This window comes from Lissotriton vulgaris, chromosome 9 (genome assembly GCF_964263255.1).
Source record: "Lissotriton vulgaris chromosome 9, aLisVul1.2, whole genome shotgun sequence".
Taxonomy (NCBI): Eukaryota; Metazoa; Chordata; class Amphibia; order Caudata; family Salamandridae; genus Lissotriton; species Lissotriton vulgaris.
Genome location: NC_141697.1, coordinates 188,039,038 through 188,066,972, shown reverse-complemented (window position 1 = coordinate 188,066,972; position 27,935 = coordinate 188,039,038). Strand labels below are relative to the sequence as shown.

The 27,935-nt window shown below is 43.1% G+C and overlaps 1 protein-coding gene across 7 annotated transcripts in view; it reads left to right on the top strand.

The window, feature by feature from the left end:
- NIN (ninein) overlaps window positions 1-27,935 on the top strand; it is a 321,323-nt gene that overhangs the window by 213,745 nt on the left and 79,643 nt on the right. For 3 of the 7 annotated variants that reach the window (XR_015299899.1, XM_086937307.1, XM_086937309.1), the window contains exons 17-22: window positions 1,590-3,272; window positions 3,372-3,713; window positions 8,394-8,519; window positions 8,646-8,715; window positions 18,748-18,969; window positions 25,802-25,915. Coding sequence is in view for 5 of the 7 variants with exons in the window: in XM_086937307.1 (XP_086793433.1) it covers window positions 1,590-3,272; window positions 3,372-3,713; window positions 8,394-8,519; window positions 8,646-8,715; window positions 18,748-18,969; window positions 25,802-25,915 (2,557 nt within the window). In the remaining 2 variants the exon portion in view is untranslated. Of the gene's footprint in view, window positions 1-1,589; window positions 3,714-8,393; window positions 8,520-8,645; window positions 8,716-18,747; window positions 18,970-25,801; window positions 25,916-27,935 lie in introns of all 7 variants that reach the window. The other 4 variants (XR_015299898.1, XM_086937306.1, XM_086937308.1 and 1 more) reach the window with 2 other exon arrangements.

Below are 27,935 nucleotides of genomic sequence, written 5' to 3'. Positions count from 1 at the left end.
TATAGTCAGCAGCATGTAAAGCATGCAGGAAGATTGTTAGTAGTAATTTGTGACTGCACAATAAGCTAGCCATGCTTGAACTATGATGTGGGAGGATCTCTGTCCATGTAAGAGCATCATGCTGGGCAAACTCTGGTTGACCGTTCATAAAGTATAACAAAATGAGGTAAAGCGAGATAGAACCACGGTACACAACTGTGGTCCACAGTAGAAAAAGAGATCCACGCAGGAGATGCACGACCACCTGTTCCACATTAGGAACCTCTGGCTTTCATAGCGCGGGCCACCTATAAACTGGATTATCTGTTATATTGTATGTCGGTGGATGGCTCTCTCATTCTAGCCTTTCTGCATACCAGTGCTTCACTGTCGTTTAAATAATAACCAATCGAAAAGCATTTAAAGGAATGATGAACTGTTATAAAACCCACATGGCTCACTGCAGAAAAAATTAAGACCCCCACCAGTGTGTAGCAAAAATAAATGGTGCTTCTGAAAATATACATTTTGGGAGGCAAGAGGATTGTACTATTTTATTTCAGTTCTATGAATTGCTTTCAAAACCTTGGGCTTGACATGTTTACTGGTTCTAATGGTTAAAGTATATCTTTCAGTTTTTTCCCTATTTTTCATTGAACCAGTTTCCATACCCTGTCCAGGCACTTTTTTTTGCCCTCGGTTTTTAAATGCGTGTTTTTATTTGCGCATAATAAGAGGTATTGTTGGTTTGAAGAATATAATTGATGGAGAACTCTGGGCCCATTGCTGTTCTATGGGCACAATTGCCATGGAGCTCCCGTCATATAAAGTCGGACTGCAGATGGTAAATTGATTGGGTGAAACCTTGATGGAAAGGCTTCAGCAGAGATTGTGCTAGCATTTTGAACATTCAAATTAAAACAAGTGAATTAAAAGGCAGTGGTTAAACATGTCATTTGGAACATGTTTTTTTTTTTTTGTTTCTAGACATTGACAACTTTCTTTATAAATCAATAACCCCCAACTTGCTGCCCCTATGCAATTTCACCATATGTGCAGAAAACTGATCAATGCCATGAATGCACTAATGTATGTCGATCTGCCAGTGATAGGCCAATGTTGTTTTCATGTTTATTTTGCCACGTTCCTAAGCTAGTGACATTTTGAATTGGCACTTTTGGCTGGCTAAAAGAATAGACTTCATGCTTCCATGAGAACCCTAGTAGTAATCTTTCTTAATCATGCGGTTGCCCTGATTTGTGGTCGCCCGTGCAATGGAGACTATTTGAATTATCAATTACCAGTCTGAACAAGTGAAGGATGAATGAGTGAATTTTCTTGTAGCTTTAATATGAATATCCACTAAGAGCTGCTAATGTTTGGCAGATAAGAGAACAGAAGCACAGGGAGATTAAGTGATTGCCCTTGATTATATGGTTTGGTATAATAGGTAAGGGGGATTTCATACCCAGATCTCTTGATTTCCAAGTGTGGTTTCTAGCCAATAGATCTCATAGCCTTTTCTTGAAAAAATAGAGTAAAATAGAAATGTAATTGTTTTTTATCTGTTAATGAAGAGTTTAGTAATGTTGTATGTTGACCACATTTAGGAAAATAATGGAAACTGAGTATGAAAGAAGAACATCTGAAGCCACTGCCCAGTTTGCAGCGGACTGCCAGACTGCCAGAAGTATGCATGAAGAAGCACTAAGGGACCTTAAAGTTCGCCATAAAGAAGAGCTGCGAGACCTCATGGAGCAACACGGTGAAGAGAAATCCCAGTGGGATTTTGAAAAAGATGAGCTTATCCAGGAAAGTGTGGATGCCCGAGACAGACTGAGGGAGAAACTTGAAATGGAAAAGGACATTGCCTGTACTGCGGTTTCACAGGAGAAGGAACTGCTTGCAAAACAGCTCAAGGAACAATTGAGAAATGTTATTGCCGAAAAGGAGCAGGTGCAGAAAGAGTTGGAAGAGCTGCAGAGTGCCGCTAAAAAAGAAGAAAGTCATTTGTCCAATAAAATTCTCCAGTTGCAGAATGATCTCCAAGAAGAGTTGAAGGAAAGAGATGAACTTCTGTTTCAAGCAGAAGAAAATGTTCGAATAGTTAGTCAGCAGTTAGAGCGACTGGGGAAAGCCTATGAGCTTGAGAAACAGGAGCTAAATACCAGACTGCAAGCATCTGAGAGGTCATACAAGGAAACCTGCGAAAGAGCTCAGCAGAAAAAGGAGATGATGAGTCTGGAGATCTCAACGCTGCAGAAAACCATCAGTGAACTGGAGCATGATATACTTTCCCTGTCAAAGCAAGAAGGCTCCTGCAAGGCTGCATCTAAGGAGAACGTTGAACTGAAGAACACAATTGCCCAGCTTCAGGATAGCAAGCGACAGCTGGAGCAGGACATGGACACCCTCCGACATTTAGAGAAAGTTCACGAGCAGGCTGTGAAGGAAAACGTGACACTATTGGCAGAGAAAGCTAGGCTAGAGCAGCGAATACAGGACTTGGAGCAAGAGCTTGCAAGGTTTTCCTGCCTGAGCAGCCCAGTCCCTGAATGGCTACCAAAAGGGTCGCAACACACAAATGCACCTGAGGAGCAAGAGCGGGTGCGACAAATGACTGACTGTTGCAATGATCACACAAACCCACAAGATGGTCACAAATGCTTGGAAGAGTCTGGTTCAGTTGTGAATCTTCAAAATAAAATTAAGGTCCTGGAAGACACAATCAAGGCACATGCAGTGCTTAAAAAGGCATATGAAGAAACCAGTACTGAGAACAGTGACCTCAAGGGTCAGCTATTGCAACTTCAAGCAAAGCTGAAGGAATTTAAAGACTATGAAAACCTTGTCGAGCAGAAACAGGCTCTTAGTGCTGAGATTTCAAGGCTTAATTCAACTTTAAATAAACAGGATGAAAGTCTGCAGACTGATCCCATGCTTGAAGTATTATGTGATGACACTAGGAAAGAAAACCAAGTCCTTCAAGAAAACCTCAGACTGTTGGAAGCACGACACGCAAAAGCCATAGAAAACAATGAGCAACTCTATGCAGAAGTGTCATGGATGCAGGCAGAAATACAAAGTTTTGAGGAAATCACTGGGGCCTCACTTAAGCTGGACAGAATGTATGAAGAGGTCAAGAGAGAGAACACTGACCTGAAGAGCTATGTGCCTTGGCTTCAGGAAAGGATAAAGGTGCTGGAAGAGAAGTCCTTGCAGCATTCTGTAAGGCTGTCGTTCCACAAAGAGGTGCAGACAGAAGGTGGTGAGAGAGACTCTGAGATACACAGGTTAGTGGAACGAAATAAATATCTGGAAGAATATGTGCCAAAGTTTGAGAACCTACAGTCACAGTTTGAAGAGAGTAAAAAAGTGAATGTGTCTTGCAGGTTGGACAATTCCCAGCTCTTGGTGAAAACCCGTGAACTGGAAGCCAGTTGTGAATGTCTTGCACTAGAAAAAGCAGAGCTGCAAAATGAGAACATTTCTATGCAGAAGCAGTTTAAAAAGCTGGAAAGGAATACTGCAGCACTCTTGGATCTTCAGAAGAAGTATGTCCAGGCTGAGGCCAACAAAGAAGATAAAAGAAAGTTTTCGGAACTGAGTAAGAAGTACGAAGTAACCACAGTGGAGAAGACCCATTCCGACTTTCTCACGAAAGAGCAGAATATGGCAGCACATGACCAAGATAGCAAAAGCAGTGAGCTTCAGCAGGAAGTGGAACTGCTAAGGTAACGTACACCTGTAAGCTCCCATGCGTCTTTGTGTTCATTTCCGCCTGCATCTCCTGCATTACTTCCTGCTGCAAACTAGAAATGGTATGCTAGGATATTTTACAAAGCTTCGTAATAGAAACCTGCATCACAATCCTTTGACATTCCTTAACACCTTATAAACCCCCTTATCTGTGACAGCACTGTCTTTTAATTTTACAGCCTGTGAATATCACTTTAATAACAAACTGCTAACATGCATGTTTTTCCATTTTGTACTCGTAGGGTACTTTTTTTTTCTCCAAGCCCCATATATATCTAACCAACCTCTTTGGACTATTGCTTCCCAATTTGAAGTTTTTCATTTGTAACTCTGGTGGAATTGTGAGTGATTGTTGTACATGTAAAAATATGCAGAGATCGGTTTGCATGTTGCTGTGCATTTCTCTTCGGATCACTGCATATGTCGCATGAAGCATAAATGTGGTGGACACTGAAAAATATATCTTTAATCAGAAATATATGCACAAAACATCTGGTCATTTGAGCACTTATTTTAATGTTGAAAAAATGAGCGAAAGCCTAGTTAGTATTCAATTTATTAAGTGACGCTTAGAACAATGGATATACGCGAGCATGTTAATGCAAACCTGATTGCATGTGGTCATGATTTTGGAGCTGCTTGCTCGGCTCTACTCTTCTGTACCATTACAAAATAATGGAGTAACCCAATAATCGTCACCAGACCTGGGTACAATACAGGAATGAAAAAATTGGTCTGTGACTGCTTAAAGGAGAACTGAGTTCCAGTCTATCTAGTGTGTGTTGCAATCAGTCAACACTAGTACTTAATACCATGTAGAGAGACCACTACGTTCCATGGAACCGGGATCAAAGTTCAAAGCATACAATAAATGTAAAACAAGGAAAAGCGCCAGAAGGAATTCAGTTAAAGTATATTTCTTCCATATATTTGAATTTAATCACAATTTATGTATTTGATACAAGGTTTCATAAAAGGAGAAAGAAGTGAGGATGGGCGTGCTCGTGATGGATAGGTGTAGGTGAAAGTCACTGGTTGAAGAATACAGTATTAAGATAATTACAAAAATAAACTGGTAAGAAAGACCAGTGTAGAGAGACCTGTTCTTGCGAAACATATTTTACAACATTTTATACAATTTTAACTCTGTCAATGCAATTTCAGAAAATGGGGGAGGAATGTGGTACAGGCCTCGTGTGGGTGGAGAGCGTCGACGTTTCGATTCGACTGGTGCATAGAGGGTAATTTGGACCTCTGCTGCGAGTCTTCTTTAGGACTGGATGGGGCAACCTATTCCTGGTGCCTTGCAGGTATCACAGGTATGTCAAGGAAGAATGGATACAAGCCGGGCTGGTAATTTCCCCTATTAAAAGTGAATTCCACTTGAGCGGACCAGTCTTGTGAAGTCCTGAAAGGTATGATATACCATTGAGTTGGGCATCCATAGTTATGCAAAACCCGAATGAATCGGGAGAATCTTAAATGAAGAACGGGCTTTGTGTGCCTCGCGGTATTAATCCTGCTGAGTTCAAGACCAAGCTTGGTAAGAGGTAGTTGTAGAAACAGGGAGCGGCCCCACTACTCAAGAGTAGGGGTACCACAGGTAAATGAAGATTCAGAGTTCTCTTGGGACAACCAAAAGGTTCTCAACTCTCATATGATTCGTATAACAAGATTCAATGGGGCCGATGCACACAATCCTCACACACACACACACACACACACACACAGTTAGAAAACGGACCCTATTAGGCAATTATAATAGACAAATTGATGACTACCAAAGGTATATGCAAAATATATATATATTAAAAACAATTTTACTGTTCTAAAAAGATCATAACCTGATCAAAATCCGACAATGCATTAAGAACCACAATACCATACATATGTAATTTGTGAGAGACAAAGAAAGAGTGCAATCTATTGGTCACATAACATTTGGATTGTTCCACATGGAATTAATTTCATTTGTCTGTTCATATGTCCATCAATAAAATCATCTATTGGGCATGAACATGTTCCTTGGATACAACTGCATAAATAGAAAAAAGGGCGTTGATGCGTTTCGGTGGTACTTACTTGATAACGACCACCTTCTTGAAGACTCACAGAATAATAATCTCCCTTGTTTTTAAGCACAATAAAAACCTCATCAGTTCCAGAGGTAGGATTTATAATAATATCCTTAATTCTCTATCCGCGGGGCTCCATAGGGCTCCAACGCGATGAGAAAATCTATACAATAAGTAATCAGAAGCTGCGCTTCAGATGTCTTAGCTCCAGTTGACCATCCGTTTGCTTTGTGTAGTTCCCAGAAAATGTCTATAGGCGATGTGTAAGCCAGCCTTTATAACGGGGCTGGCAGCAGTGCGCCTGTTGGGCCTGAAAACGCCCGTATACGAGTAGAGGACCTCTGATTTCGCCATTGTGCGAGGGAACCTTTCACTCTATCTTACACAACCTCGGTCCTGGGCGTAGTGCACAGCAACTCCAATCCACGGATATTCGTGTACCAAGAGGTAGACCTTGCTCTTCAACTCAGCAGGACAAATACCACGAGGCGCACAAAACCCGTTCTTCATTTAAGATTCTCCCGATTCATTCGGGTTTTGCATAACTATTGTATAAAATGTTGAAAACGTTTCGCAAGGACTGGTCTCTCTACACTGGTCTTTCTTACCAGTTTGTTTTTGTAATCATCTAAATACTGTATTCTTCAACCAGTGACTTTCACCTACACCTATCCATCACAAGCACGCCCATCTTTCTCCTTTTATGCAACCTTGTATCAAATACATAAATTGTGATTAATTTCAAGTATATGGAAGAAATATACTTTAACTGAATTCCTTCTGGCGCTTTTCCTTGTTTTACATTCTTTGTATGCTTTGCACTTTCATCCCGGTTCCATGGAAAGTAGTGGTCTCTCTACATGGTATAAAGTACTCGTGTGGACTGTGATTGCAACACACACTAGATAGATTGGAATTCAGTTCTACAGTCATGAACGAATTTTTTCATTCCCTTGTCTTCTGTACAGCTGTCTGTCTATTAGGAAGTCAAATCTCACCTGTGTGAATAACCGTTTGGTATTTCACGTTGTAACAATGTAAATTTGAGAATAACGTAAAGCAGAACATTCCTCTTCCAGTGGAGTTCCAGGTGAAAATGTGTACAATTTAAGTTTTCTTTTATCTTGAGGCTTAAAATACGTTTTTAAGCTTAACAAACCAGTATGTACATTGCAATGAACTAGCATTTGGAACCCCCATTGCTTGGGCAGCTATGTGCTTTGTAAATTTTATAACATAACATTCTTTTATTATCGAAGTACTTGACTTATTGGTCTACGATGATATCCGTCACCTGGAAGACAAGCTGGAAGAAGAAAGATGCAGTCTTAGAGATGCTAGGAAGGAATCACTCGATCACTTTCATGCACTACCTCACTGAATCTAAACTAGTCTCAAAACTAGACACTAAAATATTCCACAAAGCACTAGTCAAAGCAACAAATAATGGCTCTAACTCGGAGACAGTGAACACTAATTTATGGGCTAACGAATTATTCACTTGCAGGAAGTTGCTTCTGTACTGCAGTGACTACGCAACGGTATAAAGCAAAGCAGGCAAACCTCCTAAAAAATAAAATATTTTGTAACCTGGAGAATAGGAGGTCCTTAGAACATAACATTGCGTTGAAATAGAATCTAGAAATTAAAAAAGTATTACTAGAACTAAATCCACAACTCTCAAAAATAGGCACTAAACAACAGTTTGCGGAGCAAAACAAGTGCAAAAACCTTTTGCAGCAACCCAAGGGTAAGGATTCTGCTTTTCAAATTTAACTTTTATAGTTCTGGGCGACTTTAACAGATCTACATCCAGATTCTCTTTACCAAGCATTCTTCATACTGTGGCACAATACAAATTCGTCTGACTCATAAGGCGTTGAGAGAGTCTGCTATTGTGGAAAACTTGCAAAAGTGAATTTCACATTAATGTAAGGCAAATATTCTCCCTATGAAAGGGTTCCCATTATTTTGACAAAAATGCAATTGAAACTAAATCTATAATAATGAATGTAGTTGTGTATCTTGAAACAGGAATCTGTGTAGCTAATCACTACTCCTGGAAAGCTTGGGACAGATGTAGTGGACAATGCTGAATTGTGGTAAATTGAACACAAAAAATCAATTTTCCCTTTCTTAATATTGAAGTACCTTGGAATTATGCGGTCTTTAGAATAGTGATGTACCTGGATCATGTTTTGACAATTAATTATAGCAATAATAATAAATGTTAGCAAATCTGGAAGAGAGGACTGTGAAATTCTATTTAGTGTAACAAATAAGTATTAGTGTTGAAAGATGTAAAACTATAGTGTGAACTGGTAAGATTATCAATGTGCCTATTAAGAGCAATAATAATAAATGCAAGGAATTTGGAAGAGAGGACATCTGAAATTATATTTAGCGGTAAGTGCTCATGAAAGCTAGAGTCCAGTGTGACTGGGACTCCAATCCTTGCTGATGATTGTATTCCCTCACTACTAAAATATATCTAAAATTGCTAGTGGTATTTGCGTAACTGTGCACGGCATGTGGGGCAGTATCAGTTTGATTTAGTTTTTTTGGGTGTCATTGCTTTAGATGTGAAACTGAGGGGCTAAGAGAAGAAAATTCATCTCTAAAAAAGGAAATTTCCAACTTTAAAGAGGAGGCTGGTGTCTACAATCAAAGGTTAAAAGAACTGTACAGCTCTCAAGAGGAATTGTGGTAAGAATATTCAGAAGTGATGCATGTGACTGCCTACAGAAAGAAAACTACATGCAGAGTGTTTCATTAACAAAAACTGAGCACCTTTGGTTAAATAATGCTGTTATTTTATGATTTGTGTTTTAGGCAAAATATAGAGACTGTGAAAAAGGAGAAATTAGCAGTGCAGAAAATGGCAGAAAATCTAAAGAAGCAGGTACGTTTAATGTGCAGGATATCAGGGGACTAGGCATAAATATACATTGGATTGAATCAAAGGGTATGTCCTTATGCATGTCTCCAAGCAGCGAGCTGATACCTAGTGCAGTTACCATAAAACTTGGAGGCTAATTTAGAAAAGCTGCGCTTCGCCGTAACCAGTGCTTAATGTGAGCTGCGGGTTGCCAATGGGGTACCACCAACACTCATTTTTGGGGACTGGCACTTTTTTTCCTCATCAGACTTTCCCGAGAGCAGAGAGAGGGAAAACAAAGCGGAAAGACGGAGAACGAAAAAGACAGAAACACTATCACCAAGAGAGAACGCAAGGACCGCCAAAAGTGGGATAAAGGGACAGGGAGCGACTGGCAGTGGATTAAAGAGGTCTGAGTTGGATTCAGGAGTATGCATCGTTGTATGTGGTGCACGGACTCTTCATGGAGCTGGCCGGGCTTCTGAGCAGAGCTTTGGGCACCGGCTGTCTATATTTTAAAAATTAGGCACCAGCTTTAACTAGTGCGTTGTGGTATGGCTCCAAGAAGCAGCCACCAACACGGAAGTGAGTTCTACCCACCATGTCAATTAAGCGTAACCATTGGCCTGCTCTTTGGCACCACTGATCCTACCTTTATTGTCCTTGGTCTCAATAGTGACACAGGCATCAGCAGAACCCCAGAGTAAGCAGAGTTCCTCTCATCCTGTTTACCTTAGGCTGTTGCCACACTTTACCCTTCAACAGTAAAGGGAGGGCTAATGAGGACCTAATGGAGGTAAAAGACATATGATGTCATGTGAGGATGGGCAGCTTTCTGCTGCTTGAAGTCGTAGAGTAGCAAACAAAGCAGAAGACAGTCGAGTCAGTTAAGCAGGATGTTCGAGGCATACTTGTGCGTGAGATTTTTAATATGAAAACACTGGCCTCCAACATGAATATTTTCACTACTCATTTTACTTTTTTTTTTGTGGTGGTGACTGCTCCTCACTTTTTCTAATTTGAATGAGGTGGCTCCTCGCCCCACCTCTTTTTCCTTAGCAATCTCCCTCTGTATTTTCTAGCTTTTTTATATTTGTGGGATACGTGGTGTTGCGCTATTTCTGTCCTGAACCTTGGTGTTGGTGGCTACTGATACTAAATTTAGCATTTTGCATTATGCCGTTTGTTAGTGCAAAATACATGAAAATGGATGTTCAACTTTATTTAATCACTTTTTTTATTCCGCTCTTTTCTCGTGAAAAAACCACCGTACCACACAACCATGGGATAAGATTCACAAAACTATTGTTGGGGCTTAGGTCACTCAACCCAATTTTGACAGCAGTTTGGGAAGGCTTGCAGGTCCACTGGATCAGTTTCTGCTCCCTCCTCCTCTGCATGTACTCATACACATTGCCCCTGCCTGATCCCTGCCCTTCTGCCCACACAGTGCTTGTCTGTTCTCCAGCCCTCTCAACACTAAGTTCACTCTCTGCTACCTGCCCCTTCTTTTTACACACTGCCAGTACCTTCTCTCATTAAACCGTTCAACTCCACATACCCCATGATCCAGGATTGCATAGATAACCCCTACCATCCTGGCTGCACTTAACAAATAGTGGCACATTTATCTTCTGGTCTCATCTAACCTGTACCTTTAAAATTCGAACATCGCGGAGGCCCGTAGGACCCATCTGCGCGAGGTGGATGAGGCGGCGGGGCGGGTTCGAGATCTGGAGAGGGACTGTACCGTGGGTGACACGGACGAGGCGGTGGGACAGCTCCTGCAGGCACAGCAGTCGTACTCCTCTCTGCTACACAACGAGGCGCGCCAGCTTTGGCTGGCCACCCAGAGCAGAATCTATCAATGGGGGGATAAATCCAGCACCATGCTGTATAGACTCTGCCAGCACACCTTCAGGCCTCAGGCTCTACCGGGCATTCGAGATGGCCAAGGTGTCCAATTGGTGGCCCCTGAAGACATAGCTGCCAGCTTTGCACGGTACTATGCTGACCTCTATGCCCCCGGGAGGTCCTCCCTGCGGAGGAAATAGAAAAATCTTTGACGGACATCCCGCCGCGCGCGCTCCCAGAGGAGGCCAGGGACCAATTGGACCTTCCCCTTTCATTGGAGGAACTAGGCACGGCACTTGGGGAATTGAACACTGGCAAAGCCCCGGGACCGAACGGGTTTCCGTGCGAATTCATGAAGACCTTTCACCTCCAACTGGAGGGGCGCTATCGGTTGGCACTGGAGGCAGCCAGGGAGAGCGGTCCCCTACCAGCGGACTGGCGACACGCAGAAATTGTGGTTTTCTGTAAGCCCGGGAGGCCCCCGGAACAACATTCCTCGTACAGGCCGATTTCCCTTTTAAATTTTGAGGCGAAAATATTGGCCAAGGCCTTGGCAAACCGCCTTCTCCCGTATATAACCGACTTGGTGCACCCTGATCAGGCGGGGTTCATGCCCCATAGAGCAACTCGACACAACATTCGCCGGGCACAGGTGGTGGTGGAGACGGCCCGGGCCGCCGGGATCCCAACGGCGCTCCTCCTGGCCGATATCGACCGAGCATTTGACTCTCTCAGCTGGGTGTACCTTAGGGCACTACTGTCCCGACTCAACCTCGGGCCGGTCTTCCTCTCGTACCTGGGCCTGCTCTACACGGACCTGACCGCGTCGGTGCGGGTGGCGGGAGCGGCGTCCGAGTCCTTCCCCATCGGGCGGGGCACCAGGCAGGGATGCCCTCTCTCCCCCTATCTATTCGCCCTTGCCATGGAGCCTCTGGCAGCGTGGGTGAGGATGGATGCGCAACTCTGGGGGCTGGAATGGGATATGGGCCCCTCCGACCGTATTGCGCTCTACGCCGACGATGTCCTGTTCTTCCTTACGGCCCTCAATCGGTCCGGGCCCAGGGTCCTGGAGGTAATGAAAATTTTCGGGGAAATTACAGGATTGCATCTGAATGCGCGGAAATCCAAGCTGTGGGTCCTGGGCGGCAGAGAGGAGCTGGGTGATTGGGCCTCGACGCTACAGAGCGCGGCGGGTGGCCTCAAGTACCTGGGCGTCGTTATCACGGATGCTCCGGAATTGGCATGGGAGCGTAATGTGGTGCCCGTGTGGGACAGGGTGCGAACGGACATCAAAACCTGGTCCAGAATGCCGCTCAACATATATGGCCGATCGGCGATCTTTAAAATGGTGGCTCTGCCGCCTTCTATACCAGCTGCAGAACCACCCATACCCTATAGCACCTCAGTGGTTTCGCCAGGTGAACGCCGCACTAAGTCAATTCATTTGGGCAGAGGGAGTGGCGAGAGTGGCTCTACGTACCTGCTTTCTCTCTACGTACTGCGGGGGCCTGGCCGCCTCAGACATATTATCCTACTATCAGGCGGCGCACCTGCTGGTGCTTAACGACTGGTGGTATGGGGATCGGGGGGACCCGACCTATGCCCTGGAGCGGTATCTGATGGACCCAGACACGGTCCACACCATTCTTTATTCGGCGGCTATCAGGAAACGGCTCCCCATTGTCACTCAGGTGGTCTTCCGGGTGTGGCGCGCTGCCTTGCGCCGCATGGGTTGGTGGAACAAATTGAGGAGGGAGACCCCGCTGTGGCGGAACGGCCGTCTCCCGGCGCTGGCTTCCCTACAGGGATTCGGGGGCTGGGATGATATCGGCATCTCCACGCTCGGCCACGTCATGAGGGGCACCACCCTGAAGTCTTTCCAGATGCTGAGGGAGGAGTATGACATGCCCAAAACCCAATTCTTTAAATATTTACAACTGCGCCATGCACTGTCTCCCTCTCTGGTGGGTTTTGAATCTCTGCCCGAGTTTAGCCCCCTGGAGGCCAGGGGGAACTGGAGTAGAAGAAGATCTCCAATATATATCAAACTCTAGTCACACACTGTTCTTCCCCCCTCGATGGATTGCGAACTGAATGGGAGAGGGATATTGGCGCATTCGAGGAGGAGGACTGGAGGGAGGCCCTGGAGGCCCCTAGGGGGGCGGCCATTGCGATGCGCCTCCGCTTTATTCAGTTTAAGTACCTACATAGGGCCTACTTTACCAGAGAGCGGCTGTGGAAAGCAGGTTTGATTGCCTCCCCTGAATGCCTGAGATGTGGTCGGGAGGTTGGAACGTTTGTCCATACTGTGTGGTCGTGTGCGAACTTGGCCAGGTACTGGGTGGGTGTCTGGGACTGCTTGGCAGAGGTTCTGGGCTGGGACCTTCCCCGGTCACCGCAACTCGGCTTGCTCCATGTTATGGAACAGGTAGGAGGTAACATATACAAGCGTCACCTACTGGTCCTAGGCCTTACTGTAGCTAAGCGGGATATAGCCAGGGCCTGGAAGGACCCCAGGGCCCCTTTGTTGGAAGTTTGGCGACGGGGATTGGACTTTTGTATGGGACTTGAGCGCCCGATCTTTGAGGCCAGGGGATGCCCCCGGAAGCATTTCAAGATATGGAAAAGATGGGCGGACTACAGGGGACTGTGGCTGGAACCACCGATGGCCCAGGACACTGGAGAGGATCTTTAACAGCTGTATCCTGGGCGGTGGAGAATACACGCACTGGGTATTATCATGCTTTATGCCTTGAGATTAGCAGACACTGTGTGGGGGGGTGGGGTGGGGCCGGGGGAGTTAGGGAGTTGGGGGATGGGAGGGTCGGGTAATTAATGCAATACTGCTTGTACTGACGGCATACACGTTTTCATGCTTCTGTTCATTTGTCCTGCGATGTGCTGCGGGACGATGTCCCTCCATTCTGTGTTATGTCAGTACTTGAATAAAAATTTGTTCTGAAAAAAAATTCGAACATTCACGTACGGTGGTAGGGCAGCTAAAAGTGTTTAACAGGCCCTCACATAGCTATTCCACCCCATCCCTTATCACTTCAACATATTCTGTTGTCATGTAAAAGCACCACATGGCTCTCTTCATGAGCAGAGGACTGGATCTTGCCCCTAACTGGCGACTCTCCGCACTTCAGGTTCAGGACGATGGCTGTGATTGCATGGTGCACATTTTGCGCAGGTTCAAAACCTCTTCTAACATATTGACAGATGTGAATGACTGGAGTATAACACCCCTTAAAGAGGTGGCTAGTGATCCAACACTAGCTCTGGATGCACACAAGGCAGTAGGACTGGCAGGAGGACTGGTCTCTAAGAGGTAAAGGACATGAGAGGATTCTTCTGGTGAGGTTAAGGGACCACAGTGGTTTGGCGCATGGTTTGTGTAAGTTTTGCTGCTTTTGGTTTTTCCCTTCTCATTGTGATTTGGTGCCTAGTCTGAGGCCGTTTTGGCAAACCGTTTACTTTAGAACCTCCTGAAAGCCTAGCCTTCCAGCATTCCCATGGGGAGCGCCAAGCTGTTTAACCAAAAAGCTACAAGGGCTTTAGCATTGAGAATGTGGGTGGACCAGCACAAGAAAGAACCACTTTGAAAAATAGAAAAACACGATTACCAGTAACCTTATGTCATTCATGACTCCTGCTTGCTTTCTACCAGCAATATTGCATGTTGGGATTTTTTCCCCCCTACTTACAAAGTTAAAAATACAACTTCCTGATTGCTACATGCTGCTGCTGACAAAAGCCAGGAAAGGTGGAAGGTTTCCCACGTTAAGCTGCTTTAACAAATGATGCAAACAATAAGGTGTTATAAAAAAAAAATACAAATATTCTACTCTAAAGATATGCAATGGACTATATTTGCATGGTTAAATCATTCAATATCATTCATAAGTGACCTACTGAATGCATTGACCGCTTAACAACTAGATGTGAAACGCTGAAGGTACTTGAGCTTAATCAGTCGTTTTTTCCTCAGCACCTTTACTGAAACGAAGTTTTAAAAATGCTATTATGCTTCACACTTGGTATAATGTTTATATAAAGGGATTTGTGAGAGGTTACCCTGCAACTCCATCTGCATAATAGGGAGTTGCCGAAGTTGGAATTCCAGTGATAAAGTGAAAATATTTGCGTTATAAAGCTTTCTGCCCATGACCATAAGAGAACTTGTGGCCACACAACTGAACTCCTGAGAAAGAGACCAGAAGATGTCACTGTTGGCTCCTGTTCCCAAGCCCAGCTTTGTCACACTTTCAAGTGCTGTATCTGCAGTATTTGAGAGATGTGCATGTGGTTCAGGTGTAGCATCGGTCTCAGTGTTGCCCATACAGAGGTGGAGCCTCTTAGCTGTAATGTTGCTGGGACCCAAGCCCCAGTGCCCTACAGGAGGTGACACCAATGCACTGAGTACAATTTTGTGCTCCATACTCCGGGCCGGGCTTGCTTGAATCCTGATGGTGCAATGAGCATGTGAGTCCCTTGCTCATTGCACCATCAGGATTCAAGCAAGCCGGGCCGAAGACGGCTGAAATGCCAGAAACCGGTCCCCGGTAGCTTGTTTCCTTCCCAGTGAAAGAATTGGCTTGGTAGTTTGGTTTGCCCTGTTCCTATGATACACTGGGCCAGGGACAGACTAATTTGCATATAGCCAGGTTCTGAGCTGGGATGGTGCAGTGAGCTAAAAAACGGTGTTGGATTAAGCCCTGATCTCTTGACTGGGTGAGAGTATTCTGCTTAATTCAGAAACTCTGTCCATCACCACCCCCTGTTGTTTAATCACTAAATATCACTGACCTCAAGAAGATTAAAACTACATAAAAAAATTGAAACATACTTTTCTGTGAGTTTGACCTTGTGGAGTCGGTGAATGCATAGCAGAGTGTAGCATAAAGTAATAGAAAATACTCCCTGTTAGTTTTGTCGGATTGCCGTCACAGATTGGCACAGAATGATGCCCATTGGGTCAGGAACCTGTGCCTTCCTAAAGACCAAAGGTCCAAAGGTTGTAACGCTTGCATGGCCTTTTTCCCCGAACCATAATGTTCTAGAAAAACCTCGGCGTACTACACTGTCAAGAAAAGTTTCCCTGAAAAACATGTGGCTTTCATTTGATGAGGAAATGTTAGAGACCCAGGGAGAGCAAGGCTCAAACATAGAGGATTTAGCCACAGTAGATTTGGATGCAAGGGGACGTACTGGAAAAGGGACCAAACAAATGTGTAGATGCCACAAAAAGCATACGCTCACAATTCCTCATGGCTCTAACGTGTAACGAACCAAAAACATTGAAATAGAAGATACCTGAACTGCCTTCCTACATAAAGCCATTCAGCAGTCAATTTACTAACTAAGAAGTCTCCTTGGTCCGAACCCAAACCTTGCAAACTATCTTTCCTCCAGAAGGGGAGTGGGATTGAAGGACGTAAAAAGAGCAACTCAAGCGAACCATCATATCGAAGCCGGTAAAAAGAAAGCGTGCCTCAGGTATGTGCATCGAATACCAAGTGCTCGGTTTTGGGTTGAACAAATGGAGGTCACATGCCAAAATAGAAACAATGGGGAAAAATGTAAGCTTGACGTGGCTCTAAAATTATACCAGGTGCACTCACAAACAAAATGGAGGCCTAGATATCATCCTCCCATAGTAGTTCCCTCATCCATACCAGAGCAACATGACCTTCCCTTTTGGGGTGGGGGGAGGGGTAGCTCATAAGAGGAGGAAGCAGGAGGTAGAGGCTGACTCTCAAGAGTAACTGTATTCTTAACTCTTGCTACACTCCCCTTCGGACGGGTGTCTCATTGTACAATGCAGTGGTCAAAAGAGCAGCAGATACCTATGTGGTGTGCAGCATGAGGAAGCGCAAGTACAGGCTTGATTCCCACTGGATTTGCCCCCGTCATCTCATAAAAGGAACCAGTTCTTCCTAGAGTGAAGATGAAATACAAGTTTTCAGGCCAAGCCCCTATATACATAAAAACAGTTCCACCAGTGGGCTATGTAATTGTGTCCACAGCAAGAAATAAGGCTAATGGCCCTGCATCTACAGAACCACCACCTGACTTGGAGAGCAAAAGGCTGGAGGCAGTAGACAAAAAATGGAGAGGGCATCAGCCACCTAATCGTGTATCTCTAAAAAAAAGTTTTTTAAAATGCCTTGCTCCGCAGATAGGGTCAGCTGCAATGGAATGCCATGGAGGATCTCACGCAACATCAACCAGTACATTTTAAAAAGAGGACTAAAACTGTCATCCAAGAGTGATTAACAGTCATCGACATATGCATACAATCCTTCCTAGATTCTGCAGGTGCAGCTACCAGGCAACTGTGCACTGGCACCAGACTAAAAAGGCACAGTGGGTCAAACCTGAAAAACAACCATAAGTTCTTCCCTGTAAAAGGCATGTTGATTACCAATTTTAGAACATCTGTGGACAAATCGTTACAGCAAATGAAGTAGATACCAGTCCTGCTGAGGCAGTGATACACTGCAAGATAAGGGGTCATTCAGTAGAGGCACACCTACCATGTAACAGTAAGGGGGTAGGTCTGGTGTCCAACAACAGCAAGAAAGCCATACTCGTCAGGAGACTGGCACTCGGAGAGCAAGCTCATAGTGGCAACAAACTACGAATGAGAGATACTTTGAGCCAGTGCAGTAGGCAGGAGCCTGTCCACTAGAGAATCTGGCACTCTAGGTAAATGTCTTTCAATCAATACGCCCCTCAACACTTAACACCAGAAAAGGGTCGGCTTAAGAGGATCCTCCAAGAGAGGAAGAAAATCACCTCCAACCAATGGGTTGCAAAAATGATTAATTACAGATATTCTGTTGAAATGGTGAATATAACCCCCAATATCAACCCCGGAAATAGACTTTGAAGCAGACCATCTCAGATTGTTGCAATTATAGGAAGTGCAGGTGCTCCTAAAAAAAAAAGGAGCAGTAGTGAAAGTACTAAAAGAAGAATATAGTTAAAGAGTTTTCTTCACTTGCTTCCAAATCCACAAACAAGATCTGAAGTCTTGGTAATCCGGAACAAATTTCTCAAGACACAAATTCTGAATTATTACACTACAGGAAGTAATCCCACTGTCGCTGAAGGAGGACTACATAGTGAGTATCAATCTAAAAGATGCCAATGAACAATAGCCACAGAAACGTATCTAAGATCTGTTGTAGTGAACTCTCATGACCAATTTAAAGACTTAACATTTGAGATGAAGTCAAAACCAAGAGTGTTCACAAAATGTCTTACGATGGAGGCTGTGTACTTGCAAAGGCAGGGTATACACGTGTGCCCCTGCCTAGATGATTGCCTGGTAAATACAAACATGTCCAGATAGTGTACACACTAGGGTTCTCAGTGAATACGGAAAAAGCCTTGTCCCACCCTTTGAAGAAAAAGATCAGTAGATTCACGAGCAATTGCCAACTGCACTTATTTAGATTTATCAGATTTATTCATTTGCCATCACATTACAACGTCGATTGGTTCTTTTGATGGTATTTGTCAGTTTTAGACCCAAATGCATGAGGTAATCCTTAGACCATACTCCGCTGAGTTGTTTAGTTATCACCGAAGCCTAGTCCTAAGGATGATCTTGCTTATTAAATAACAATGAGACTGAAACATCAGCTTTTTTTCAATACTTGCCATCTCATAAGATTCAACCGCAATGATTTAATCTGTAGATTTAATTACCAATGGATAACTCCCTATGGCGGACTCTGTTTGGGCAAGAGTGGACCAGTATTCACCTGACCCTTGTTCAGAGAACTGTTTCTAAAGAACTTGTTTAGAGCCATCTAAATGATATATGCTAGAAAATATAACCCCTTCTCCATCTATTGAGTAGAAATAGGTGACAAAGTATAACTGGTTGAGTAATTTGTTTGGAAAGAAGTAAACCATTTGATCTCGCATGTAGGCCACTGGATATTTCCTTATTTGATTTATCCAGTACACAATGAAAAGGAAACTTCATTAAGCCTTGTTATGTATGCCTAATTGCATGTTAAAAAACCTTGTTGCCTTAAAAAAAAATGAAATGTTGAAGGATCCCGTTGTTTGCATTACTGTTGCTGTAATTCATGGAAAGGGCAGTGGAGTGAGGGAAGCTTGCATATCCAAATCCTAATATATATCTCATTTTGTAAACTGGTTTCTTTATTCCATCTGCCTCAGGTGAATGAACTGAAAGCCCAAAATCAGCAGCTGGAATCTGAGAATGTTGAGGTTTGTCAAAAGAACTCTAAGAATCTAGCAGACATTCAGGATTTGAATCGACAGCTGAATGCTGGAATCCTCCGACACAAGGGAAGGAAGGGAACTGGCAAAGAGATGACTCGAGAATGGGAGCGCGAGAGATCAAGGCTGAAGGAGGAGGTAGAAAACTACAAATCACGGGTAAGATCAGGGTTTTTATGAACTTCTCCTGCTGTGGAATAGTTACCTGTGAGGAGTATGGCACCATTGCACTGGTGTGGGTTAACTTCAGAGAAACCTCAAATTGGAGATTTTTCTTCGATGGATAAAACGTGGGATACAAATTAATATGCATTCCTCTGTCAATTTATTCCTCAATAATTGTAAATTCATCAAACACTGGTTCAAAAACCCAAAAATGCTTTATAAGCTTAAAGTTTTCCCCTTTCTCATTGTATGTATTTTGCATAAGGTGCAAATTTTACATGCTCGCTCTTATACATTTCTTTATTAGGAGTGTATGTTTATTAACCAGTGCATCCAGATGTATTAACTATAAGAAGCTGCATTTCAGGATCATATGTGCATGATGTCCCTTTATCTGTGAAGGCTAAGAACCCCCATTTCCCAAAATCAATTTTTATGTTTGCGGTTTAATGACAGACCTGCATGTAACACAGCTTTGACTATATTTATATTTTTGAGCAGATCTAAAACTCAAAATAAATGAATCTGAACATTTCAAAATTGGAAAATGTAATGAGATGTTTTAGAAAGAAAAATGCCATTATCAGTATGTTTGTAACTGGGTTCACATGATAAGCAGGTATCCAGAAAGACCCGGTCTTGCTCGATGTCAGTTTCTGACTGTGTTTTGTCAGTCGTATTGGTGAGAGAATTGTGCATAATCTATTAAACTAATATGCCTTTCATATGTTGCTTGTGTCCGATAACTGCAACATGCTATTTTATTATATTTTGTTGTTTCTGAACTCCTCCAATAGACAATGAATTGATGGGCTTGTTTTGATTCGTTTCATTCTGAATGCTTGAATTGATAACACAGCTAATAAGTGATTATGTATAGGCTGCACAGGAATGTGATCTGAACCTTTGATCTAGAAAATTTTTGTATTACCCGAGCACTTTCAGCTTTGTGGCACCTTCTTTGGGGATCTTCTTTTGCCGTGGGTGCAAGTAGTCTAGTCTTCAAACTCCTTATTATGTCAAGTCTGAGAAACTGCTTTGTAGGAAAGTTGGCTTGGCCCCGAATGGCACACTGATAGTGTTTCAAAAGCAATTACATATTCACCGATCTCTCTCTACCAGTTCCCCATTAAAATGGTGTCAGGAATCTAGATAGCTAACCTCACCATAAATGGTAACGCTGAAAACCTTGTTTTGCTATATGGAATTTCTGGCTTGTTTTCTGCAAACACCAGTTATTCACTGACCAAATGATTGTACTAACACCAGATCCTAATGCAGAAACTTCTTTCTTACCTTTATGTTGGTCTTACTTAGAAAGCAGTGTTATAGAATTAGGTCAGCTATTTAGAATATCTATTAAATTGTCAAACTAATTGAGTAGTAGTTAAATATGGTATGTCTGATAAGTCAGTCAGAGGGTAGAGTCTCATTTTGAATGAGTTACTTCTACAGTGTTTTCAAATCTTTCATAAAGGTTGTCTAGCGTGAATGGAGTGGGAGGTTGTATTGCTGTCATTGCTTGCCATTTTAAGTAAACAAAATTTTTAAATCCATGTCGGATGTCTCACTCACATCTGTTCATTATACTGTTTCAGTTTATTTAACATTTGGATCTCAGATGAGACCCACCTTCATAAATTGTAGAAATATGACAAATTTTTTTTTTTAAACTATAAGTTTTCTAAATACTTTCATTTAGTTTTCCGGGTGTAATAGCAATTGCTGAGCATTTTTTGTCAGAATGCACTACCATTCTAAAAAAAAAAAAAAAGCCTTCAGAAAATGACAGTTTATAGTGTACTACAGCGGGCAAACAAAGAGTATGTGCTTGAACACTTGTACACTAATAAAGCATAAATGACATGATTTGTCTTTAATATAATTTTTTTGCCAGGCACCTGTTAAAGTCTGTAAAAGTAAAATACTCATATGAAATAATAAAATCAAGTGACACCCTTCATGGTCCAGATTTCCAGGTTAAATGAGGTTGAGTTTTTTTTGTTTGCGACAAAGATACTTTCCTTTATTAACACAATATGCAATGTCCTGATTAATAGAAATTCTACCAGAGTGGTTTAAAATGATTTTTCAACTGTGATAGCGCCATTGCCACTAAATCTTCTTTGTGCTTGATTAAGCAATCAAGTACATGAATAATATTTGAAATCAAAATATTTTGGATAATACCATAATAGTGGGTGGAACAAAGTCACTGACGTGAATGTAATGCCAGCGTTAGGAGAGGAATTTGCCCATTAGGAAAGGTTTGGCCTCTTTTTTGAAGCGTGCCAAAGAGGGAAGTCTTCTGATGGCGGGAGTGAGTTCCAAATTCTTGGAGCAGCCCCAGAGAAGGCCCGTTTTTTTTTTTCCCGCAAGCGTGCCGGTTGGAGCAAAAGGTATCTGGCAGACCGGGAGTTTCTGACTCCTCCGTATATCACAAGTTTCTGGGCAAGAAATGCTGGGGAATTGGAGTATAAAGCCTTGTGAGTGATGCAAGCCAGCTTAAGTTGGATTATGGCTTCGAGAGGAAGCCATTTTATGTCTTTCAGGTGGGGAGAGATGTGGTTGAATTTCTTTGAACCTGTTAGGAGTCTGGCGGCGGCATTGAGGCAGGCTTTTAATTGGGCCAAAGAGCTCCTGTGTAGACCTGCGAGGGTAGAGTATCCATATTCTAGTCTGGAGAGGACTAGTGCCTGGATTGACATTTTTAGGTCTGGACTGTTGAGGAAGGATTTCAGGTTTCTTAGGTACCTCAGGTGAAATCTGGAGGTTTTGGCCATCGAATTGATATGGCTACGGATATTCAAACTGCAGTCTAGGGTTATTCCAAGTCCAAGTCTTCCCACCGTTTAGGTAGGTTGAGATTCATCCAGTCGGATATCTCCCTGAGGCCGACCTGGAGGGGGGCAGATAGAGACCTGGTCAGATTGAGATAGGGAGAAGACGATTTGTGAGTCGTCGGCGTACAAGGTCTACCCAGAACGTTTAGCGATGTGAGCCAAGGAAATAACATAAAGATTAAAAAGGAGGGGGCTAAGAATCGAGCCCTGGGGTACTCCATAGGGGGAAGAATAAGTTTTGGAGGTGGTGGAATGTGAGAAAATTCGAAAAGTCTGGTCCGTCAGGAAAGATGCCACCCAGTCCAAGGCTTTGCCACCAATACCCATGGCGGCTAGGGAGCTGAGAAGTATATTGTGGGAGACATTATCGAATGCTGCACTGAGATCAAGCAATATCAGTGCAGCTGTGTCTCCTCGATCTAACAAAAAACTGAGATTTTCCGTCTTGCCAAGGAGTGTGGTTTCTGTAGAAAAGCCGGGACGAAAACCCGACTGGGAAGGGTGCAGTAAGTTATTGGTCGACACGAACTGAGACAGATGCCGATGGATATGTCTCTCCAAGACTTTGGAGAAGGCCGGCAACAAAGAAATAGGACGGAAGTTGGAGAGAACCTTGGGATCGGCGGCAGGCTTTTTTAATAATGGAGTAACCATTGCGTGCTTCCAGCAAGCAGGGACAACGGCAGATTTAAGTGATTGAGTGTGGAGCAGATCATGGAGAGCTGCGGGGTATCCAATAGGCGCAGTATTGGGACGGGCAAGGTATCGATAGAGCCAGATTTCACTTTACGCAAAATCTCAAAGAGAGTTGTAGGGTGCAGATCCGGCCAAGACAGAAGTGCGGCATGGGAAAAAATAGAAGGATAGCTTAGGGCCCCTGAATTGGCAGGCAATGCAGGGGAAGTATTACTGCCTCTTTGGTTAGAAATATCTTGGTAAATGTTATCGATTTTTGTGATGAAAAATTGAGCGAGTTCATCACATTTATTACCAGACAGGGGCGGAAGCTTAGCTATGGTCTGAGCCGGCAAGATTTTTGACCAAGCCAAAGAGTTCTTTGGACTTATTAACTGCTTCGGTTATAGTTTTAGTGCCATAATTGGCCCTGGTCAGGGCACAAGCTTTATGGTAGCGCTTCAATTTGCTTTTATAGAGAAGGCCTGCCGTGGAGGAGTAGTTTTTCTCCAAATGCGTTCCAACTTTTTACAATGAGATTTATCCGCTTTTAATGAATCGTTGAACCAGGGTGCCGGTGTTTTGTGGATTGTCACTTTCTCAATAGAAGAAGGAAGGCAGATGTCAATAGCCTTAAGAAGCCAGGAATTAGTAGCACATGCGGCAATTTTCATATCGGACGAATTGAGTGGGTCGAGAGGTAAGTGAGTTTCGAGAACTTTAAGAAAGACGATGTCCAACTTTTTCTAGTCTCTTTTGCTTGTGGTCAGTGGAGCTCCACAGTGAGGCAGAGCCTCAGTGGCAGTACACCTAAATCTGATCAGATAATGATCAGACCAAAGGATGGGTGACGCAGGGGAACAATGTAAATGGGGAATATTGGAGAAAACGGGGTCAAGAAAATGACCACCCCTGTGCGTAGGGCCCCAATTATGTAAAGTAATGTTCATAGCTTCGAAGTCGTCAATTAGATTTCTGCTTGTGCTGTTCTTAGAGTCCTCCAGATGTACATTAAAGTCCCCAACAACCAAAAAATTGCTGGAGGTTGTAAGAATGGAGGCTATGTAATCAGAAAGTTGTGCCGACCAGGCGTTCACAGGGCCGGGAGGTCGGTAGACCAAAAGGCCCGTAAGAGTGACCTTGGGATGGAGATTAATTTTGAAAAGAGCTGCCTCACAATTATTTAAAGTGACAGGATCAAGCTGGCATTGGAAAATATTCTTAAATATGATAGCAATGCCGCCCCCAATTTTGTTGGGTCTGTCGCTCCTAGCAATGGCGTAGCTAGAGGGTAGAGCTTCCGCAATGTCGGAACCGGAACATTCGTGGAGCCATGTCTCCGTGATAAATAATGCATCTGGTAGTTCATCCGCTAGAAGATCAAAGATATCGCGTTTGTGCTTGTGTAAGGAGCGGCAGTTCAAACTAAGAAACGTGTAACAGGGATTAGAGGGAGTGGTATCCCGCTGAGCGCAGCAACAACTCAGCAGTGGGACGTCCAGGGAGAAAGTGCAATGCGAGCAGGACTGTGGGAATTGGTCCAATAAATTGAAAATGTTACAATTCTGTGTTATTGAGGGTCTCAGCGCGTACAGTAGTTCAGCCCCGTAAGTGTATCTCTGAGACACATTTTGGCCGAGGCGTATGGCCCCTGGGCGCGGACGGGCGCAGAAGGGCACGCCTTTGGCGCGCCGTCGGCACGCCCGCTGCGCCCGCCTGCTACGCGGACGGAAAGTGCCGGACATTTATGTAGGAAGAGGGAGGGAGGGTCAAATGAACTAGACCACAACCCTGCGAGTCCCAGCAAGATGGCGGCTTACCCCCAGAGCGTCCTGCAACAGCGCCTAATCGGCTGTGTGGGATGCCAGATAGTGCAAGGGTAAGTGGGCAAGTGCTAATATCAAAACACAGATCACAATGTTAAAAATGATTTAAAATTAGAGCGTATCTCGCTGCCTAGCTTTCCCGGCTTTCCGCCTCAGGAAAGTGCTTAGTGCCAAAGTGCTTTGCTCTGGGGCTCATAATGGTGATGGATTAAAGGGGTTTGAGCATCATTCCCATTGTAAAGTGCCTAGAGATTAACTAAGCCAATTAGGATGTGTGGTCTTAGGCTGACTACTTTACATTAATGTTAATGTTTGACGTAGGAATCTAAGGCCATACTATTGGCAATACAGTTCTAAGCATATCTCTTTTACAATAACATGACATAACAGAAGTAAATGGCTGCTTAAATCTCAAGTCCCTCTGACTGACTACAAGTTTCCATTGTTTAAAAGAAAATGTCATCTCCTTGCAGATGAACACTGTGTTGCTAAATCTCCTTTAAATAACTATTACCGAAATACCAAAAAAATATAATCATCAGACTGGCAGAAAGGGCTATAATTGCTGGGATCCTTAAAATGAATGCTATTCGTACTTAAAATGATTGAAAGTAAGGAACATACTTTTGCTAAATACATTTTAAAGAATCTCTAGATTCATATCTTTCAGTGTTAACATGCAATTTGGTGGTCTATGTGTACTAACTCAAAACAACACATCTATCAAATGAGTAGGGACATTATGAGACCAGCTCAAGTGTATTATAACCTATTTGACGTGACGCTGCACACAAAACCTGGCCTCGCAACACCCCATAAAAATTATTTCTTCGTTTTACGTTGACGATGTCTCGGTATTTATAATTTTGGGGAATTCATATCCACCTTAACAGAGTTCATTACGAGTTGCCTATTATTTTCGGAAGTAATACTTTAGATGGTAAATACTGATACCACTGGGTGCAGGATTTACTGAGAGCAATATTACCTCCCTCGTTCAGAGTTCACTGCAGAACATGGGGTACTGCTGGAATATTCAATGTTTCTCCATTTATGAGCTGCAAAACTAGGAATGTGTACTATTTTCCCTGCACAAATTATGTCACACTTTACCCTGCAAAATTTGCGAGGGAAAAGCGCTCGGAATTTCTAATTCTTTTGTAACCCCCCTTTTGGGCTCTAATTCCTGTTTGTTCCCAACTCTGGAATAATTGCCTTCCTGTCATGAGGGCCTGGAATCTGGATTATATTAGACAGCAAATGTTTCTCTGTTGGGTAATGTAAATCTTACATTTTTCATGTGTTACCAAAGGCATAGCAACATTCAGCTTTTGCTGTTCTGGTGTCTCACTAGTTCATACATCGCTGGAAATATTATTTTGTTAAGAGCTTCCATAAACACTGATAGCAGATGATTAACTATGTAAATATTCTCTTCCACTAGGCAAGTTACAAGCAGTTGACTTATTTTGTTTTTCGCAGCTGGCCAGATGTTCTGATCTCCAGAGGGAACTTTCTGCGGTTCTAAGCAAAAATGAGAAATTGCAGAAGGAAAAAGAAGCACTGAACGAAGAACTTAACAGATGTGTTGAGAAGGTAAGCTAGTTTCAACGCTGATTGTGGCTGGTTGGGTACCCTCCAAAAATGAGTCATTGTGCCCATTACATAATTAAAAATGTTCTTGTGTACATCTCCTCTTCTTGCTGGCTGAATTGCAGAACATAATTTTATTTATCTTAAACATTCTGCAAAAAAAACATAATTGTGTTGGATTATTGCACAGGTTTAGTATTTCAGGTACTATTGTTTTTTCCTTCATCTTTTTAAATTCCTTGGATGCCAATTACGTCGTTTCTGAAACAGAAATTACAATTTACTTTAAAATAGCTTGTGGCACAGGCAGCTTTGATTGTTGTTTATAATGTTCGATAAACTCTGAAAAATGACACGTGGCATGCAGGGCTATATAAAAATGCACAACTGTGATCCTTTATTTACAATAATAGTAATAAAAGGTGGCCATGACATAAAGGTAAAAAAAGCTTTCTTGGAGGTCCTTCTATCCCATTTCTTCGTTCCCCCCCTATCTGTGAGTTATACAAGTGTGAATTAACAATGATATTGCACTGTGTGTCTGGTTGTGTTTGTTGAGTTACCTTTGCAAGGAGAGCATGACAGAATAGGATGGACATTTTTACAGAGTGCCTAGTAAGTTCTCAATCAAGCAGTGGATATTGGGCAAGCCATGATCCTGAGGTCTACCAAAATGTGAACTCTATTAGAATTACTAAGCAGCAGGTGTTCAACTTCCAAATCCTACTACTGAACTGGTACTGTTATAGTTGTTTCACAAACACTGCAGGTTACAGAAGCGATTAAAAGAACAATATGCACAGTATACAATGCTAGCAATTGACTCATGGTAATTTAATGCTTACTAGTCATGATATTGGAAGTGCAATTTGCTGTTTCTTTAGTACACACACATTCAAAATATAAAAAAATATTCAAATAGAACAGCTGGATTAGGAGGGAAATTTCACTCCATGTGCAAAGGCCGCTTAATGCACTTATGCACTTCATGGAACACAACTAAATATTACAGAAAGAGTCAAAAGGGTCTTTAAACAGCCATTTACTCAAAAGGGGCATTCTCCTTCTTTGCATCTGGTTGTGGCATTTAGAGGATCCCACCACTAGGACTTACGAGGACCAACTGGCCCCAAGAGATGTTGATTGTCCACTACCAGTCACAAGGTGGATATTTAACATGTGCCTGTTTATGGCCTTGGTAGGTGTCGGGCTTCAAATTGTTGCCTAGTTCTCTATGGAAGTGTACATTTGGATGCACTTACGCCCACCCTGTCCATATGGCTTGAACAACAGAGACTGGTTTTGCACATGTGCACCATTATTTTAATGGGTGACTGATGCTCCAAGATAAAAAAAAAGCACCCTGTTCATGCTCTGTAGAGCAATTGATAACACTGCATCGGATGACCATGTACCCTGTGTTTTTCAGCACAGGCAGACACTTGACTGTGCCTATACAGGTGCCTGCATTTTTATGCACAATGGTGTGCAGATTGCCAGTGCACTTGAGGTGCTCATGTTATGCACACGAGCAGCACTATCTATGAAAATATGGCCTGAACGTTTTATGATGGTCTTAAAGTTCTTCTTGTTCCTGCTTACTCTCCTGTTGTATTTTTTTTGTTTGTATATTTGCATGGTGGTCCTTTTCTCCAGCCAATGATTTACATTTAAACCTTAACTGCTTGAGAACTTAACTTCCTGGGGGTCAGAAGCATACTTAGTCACTTTAGCAGGAAGTGCACAGTCAGTTCACATGTCTAAACTAAGTTGTTCGAGGCATATGAGCTGCAGATTACACACTGTGCCTAGATGGCCACTTAGTGTTGGGTCCGGATGTTTGCAGTTTGTTTTGATGTAGAAAAGTCTTTGGAAGTCACGGGATTGGTGACTCCTCCTTTGGATGATACTGAGCATGGGCATCGGCTCCATCCCCAGATTGTTTTTTCTGCCACCGGGCTCGGATGTGTTTCCAGTGCTCCTTGTTGAAACCGATTTCCTTTGGCGCCCAATCCTCACCAAC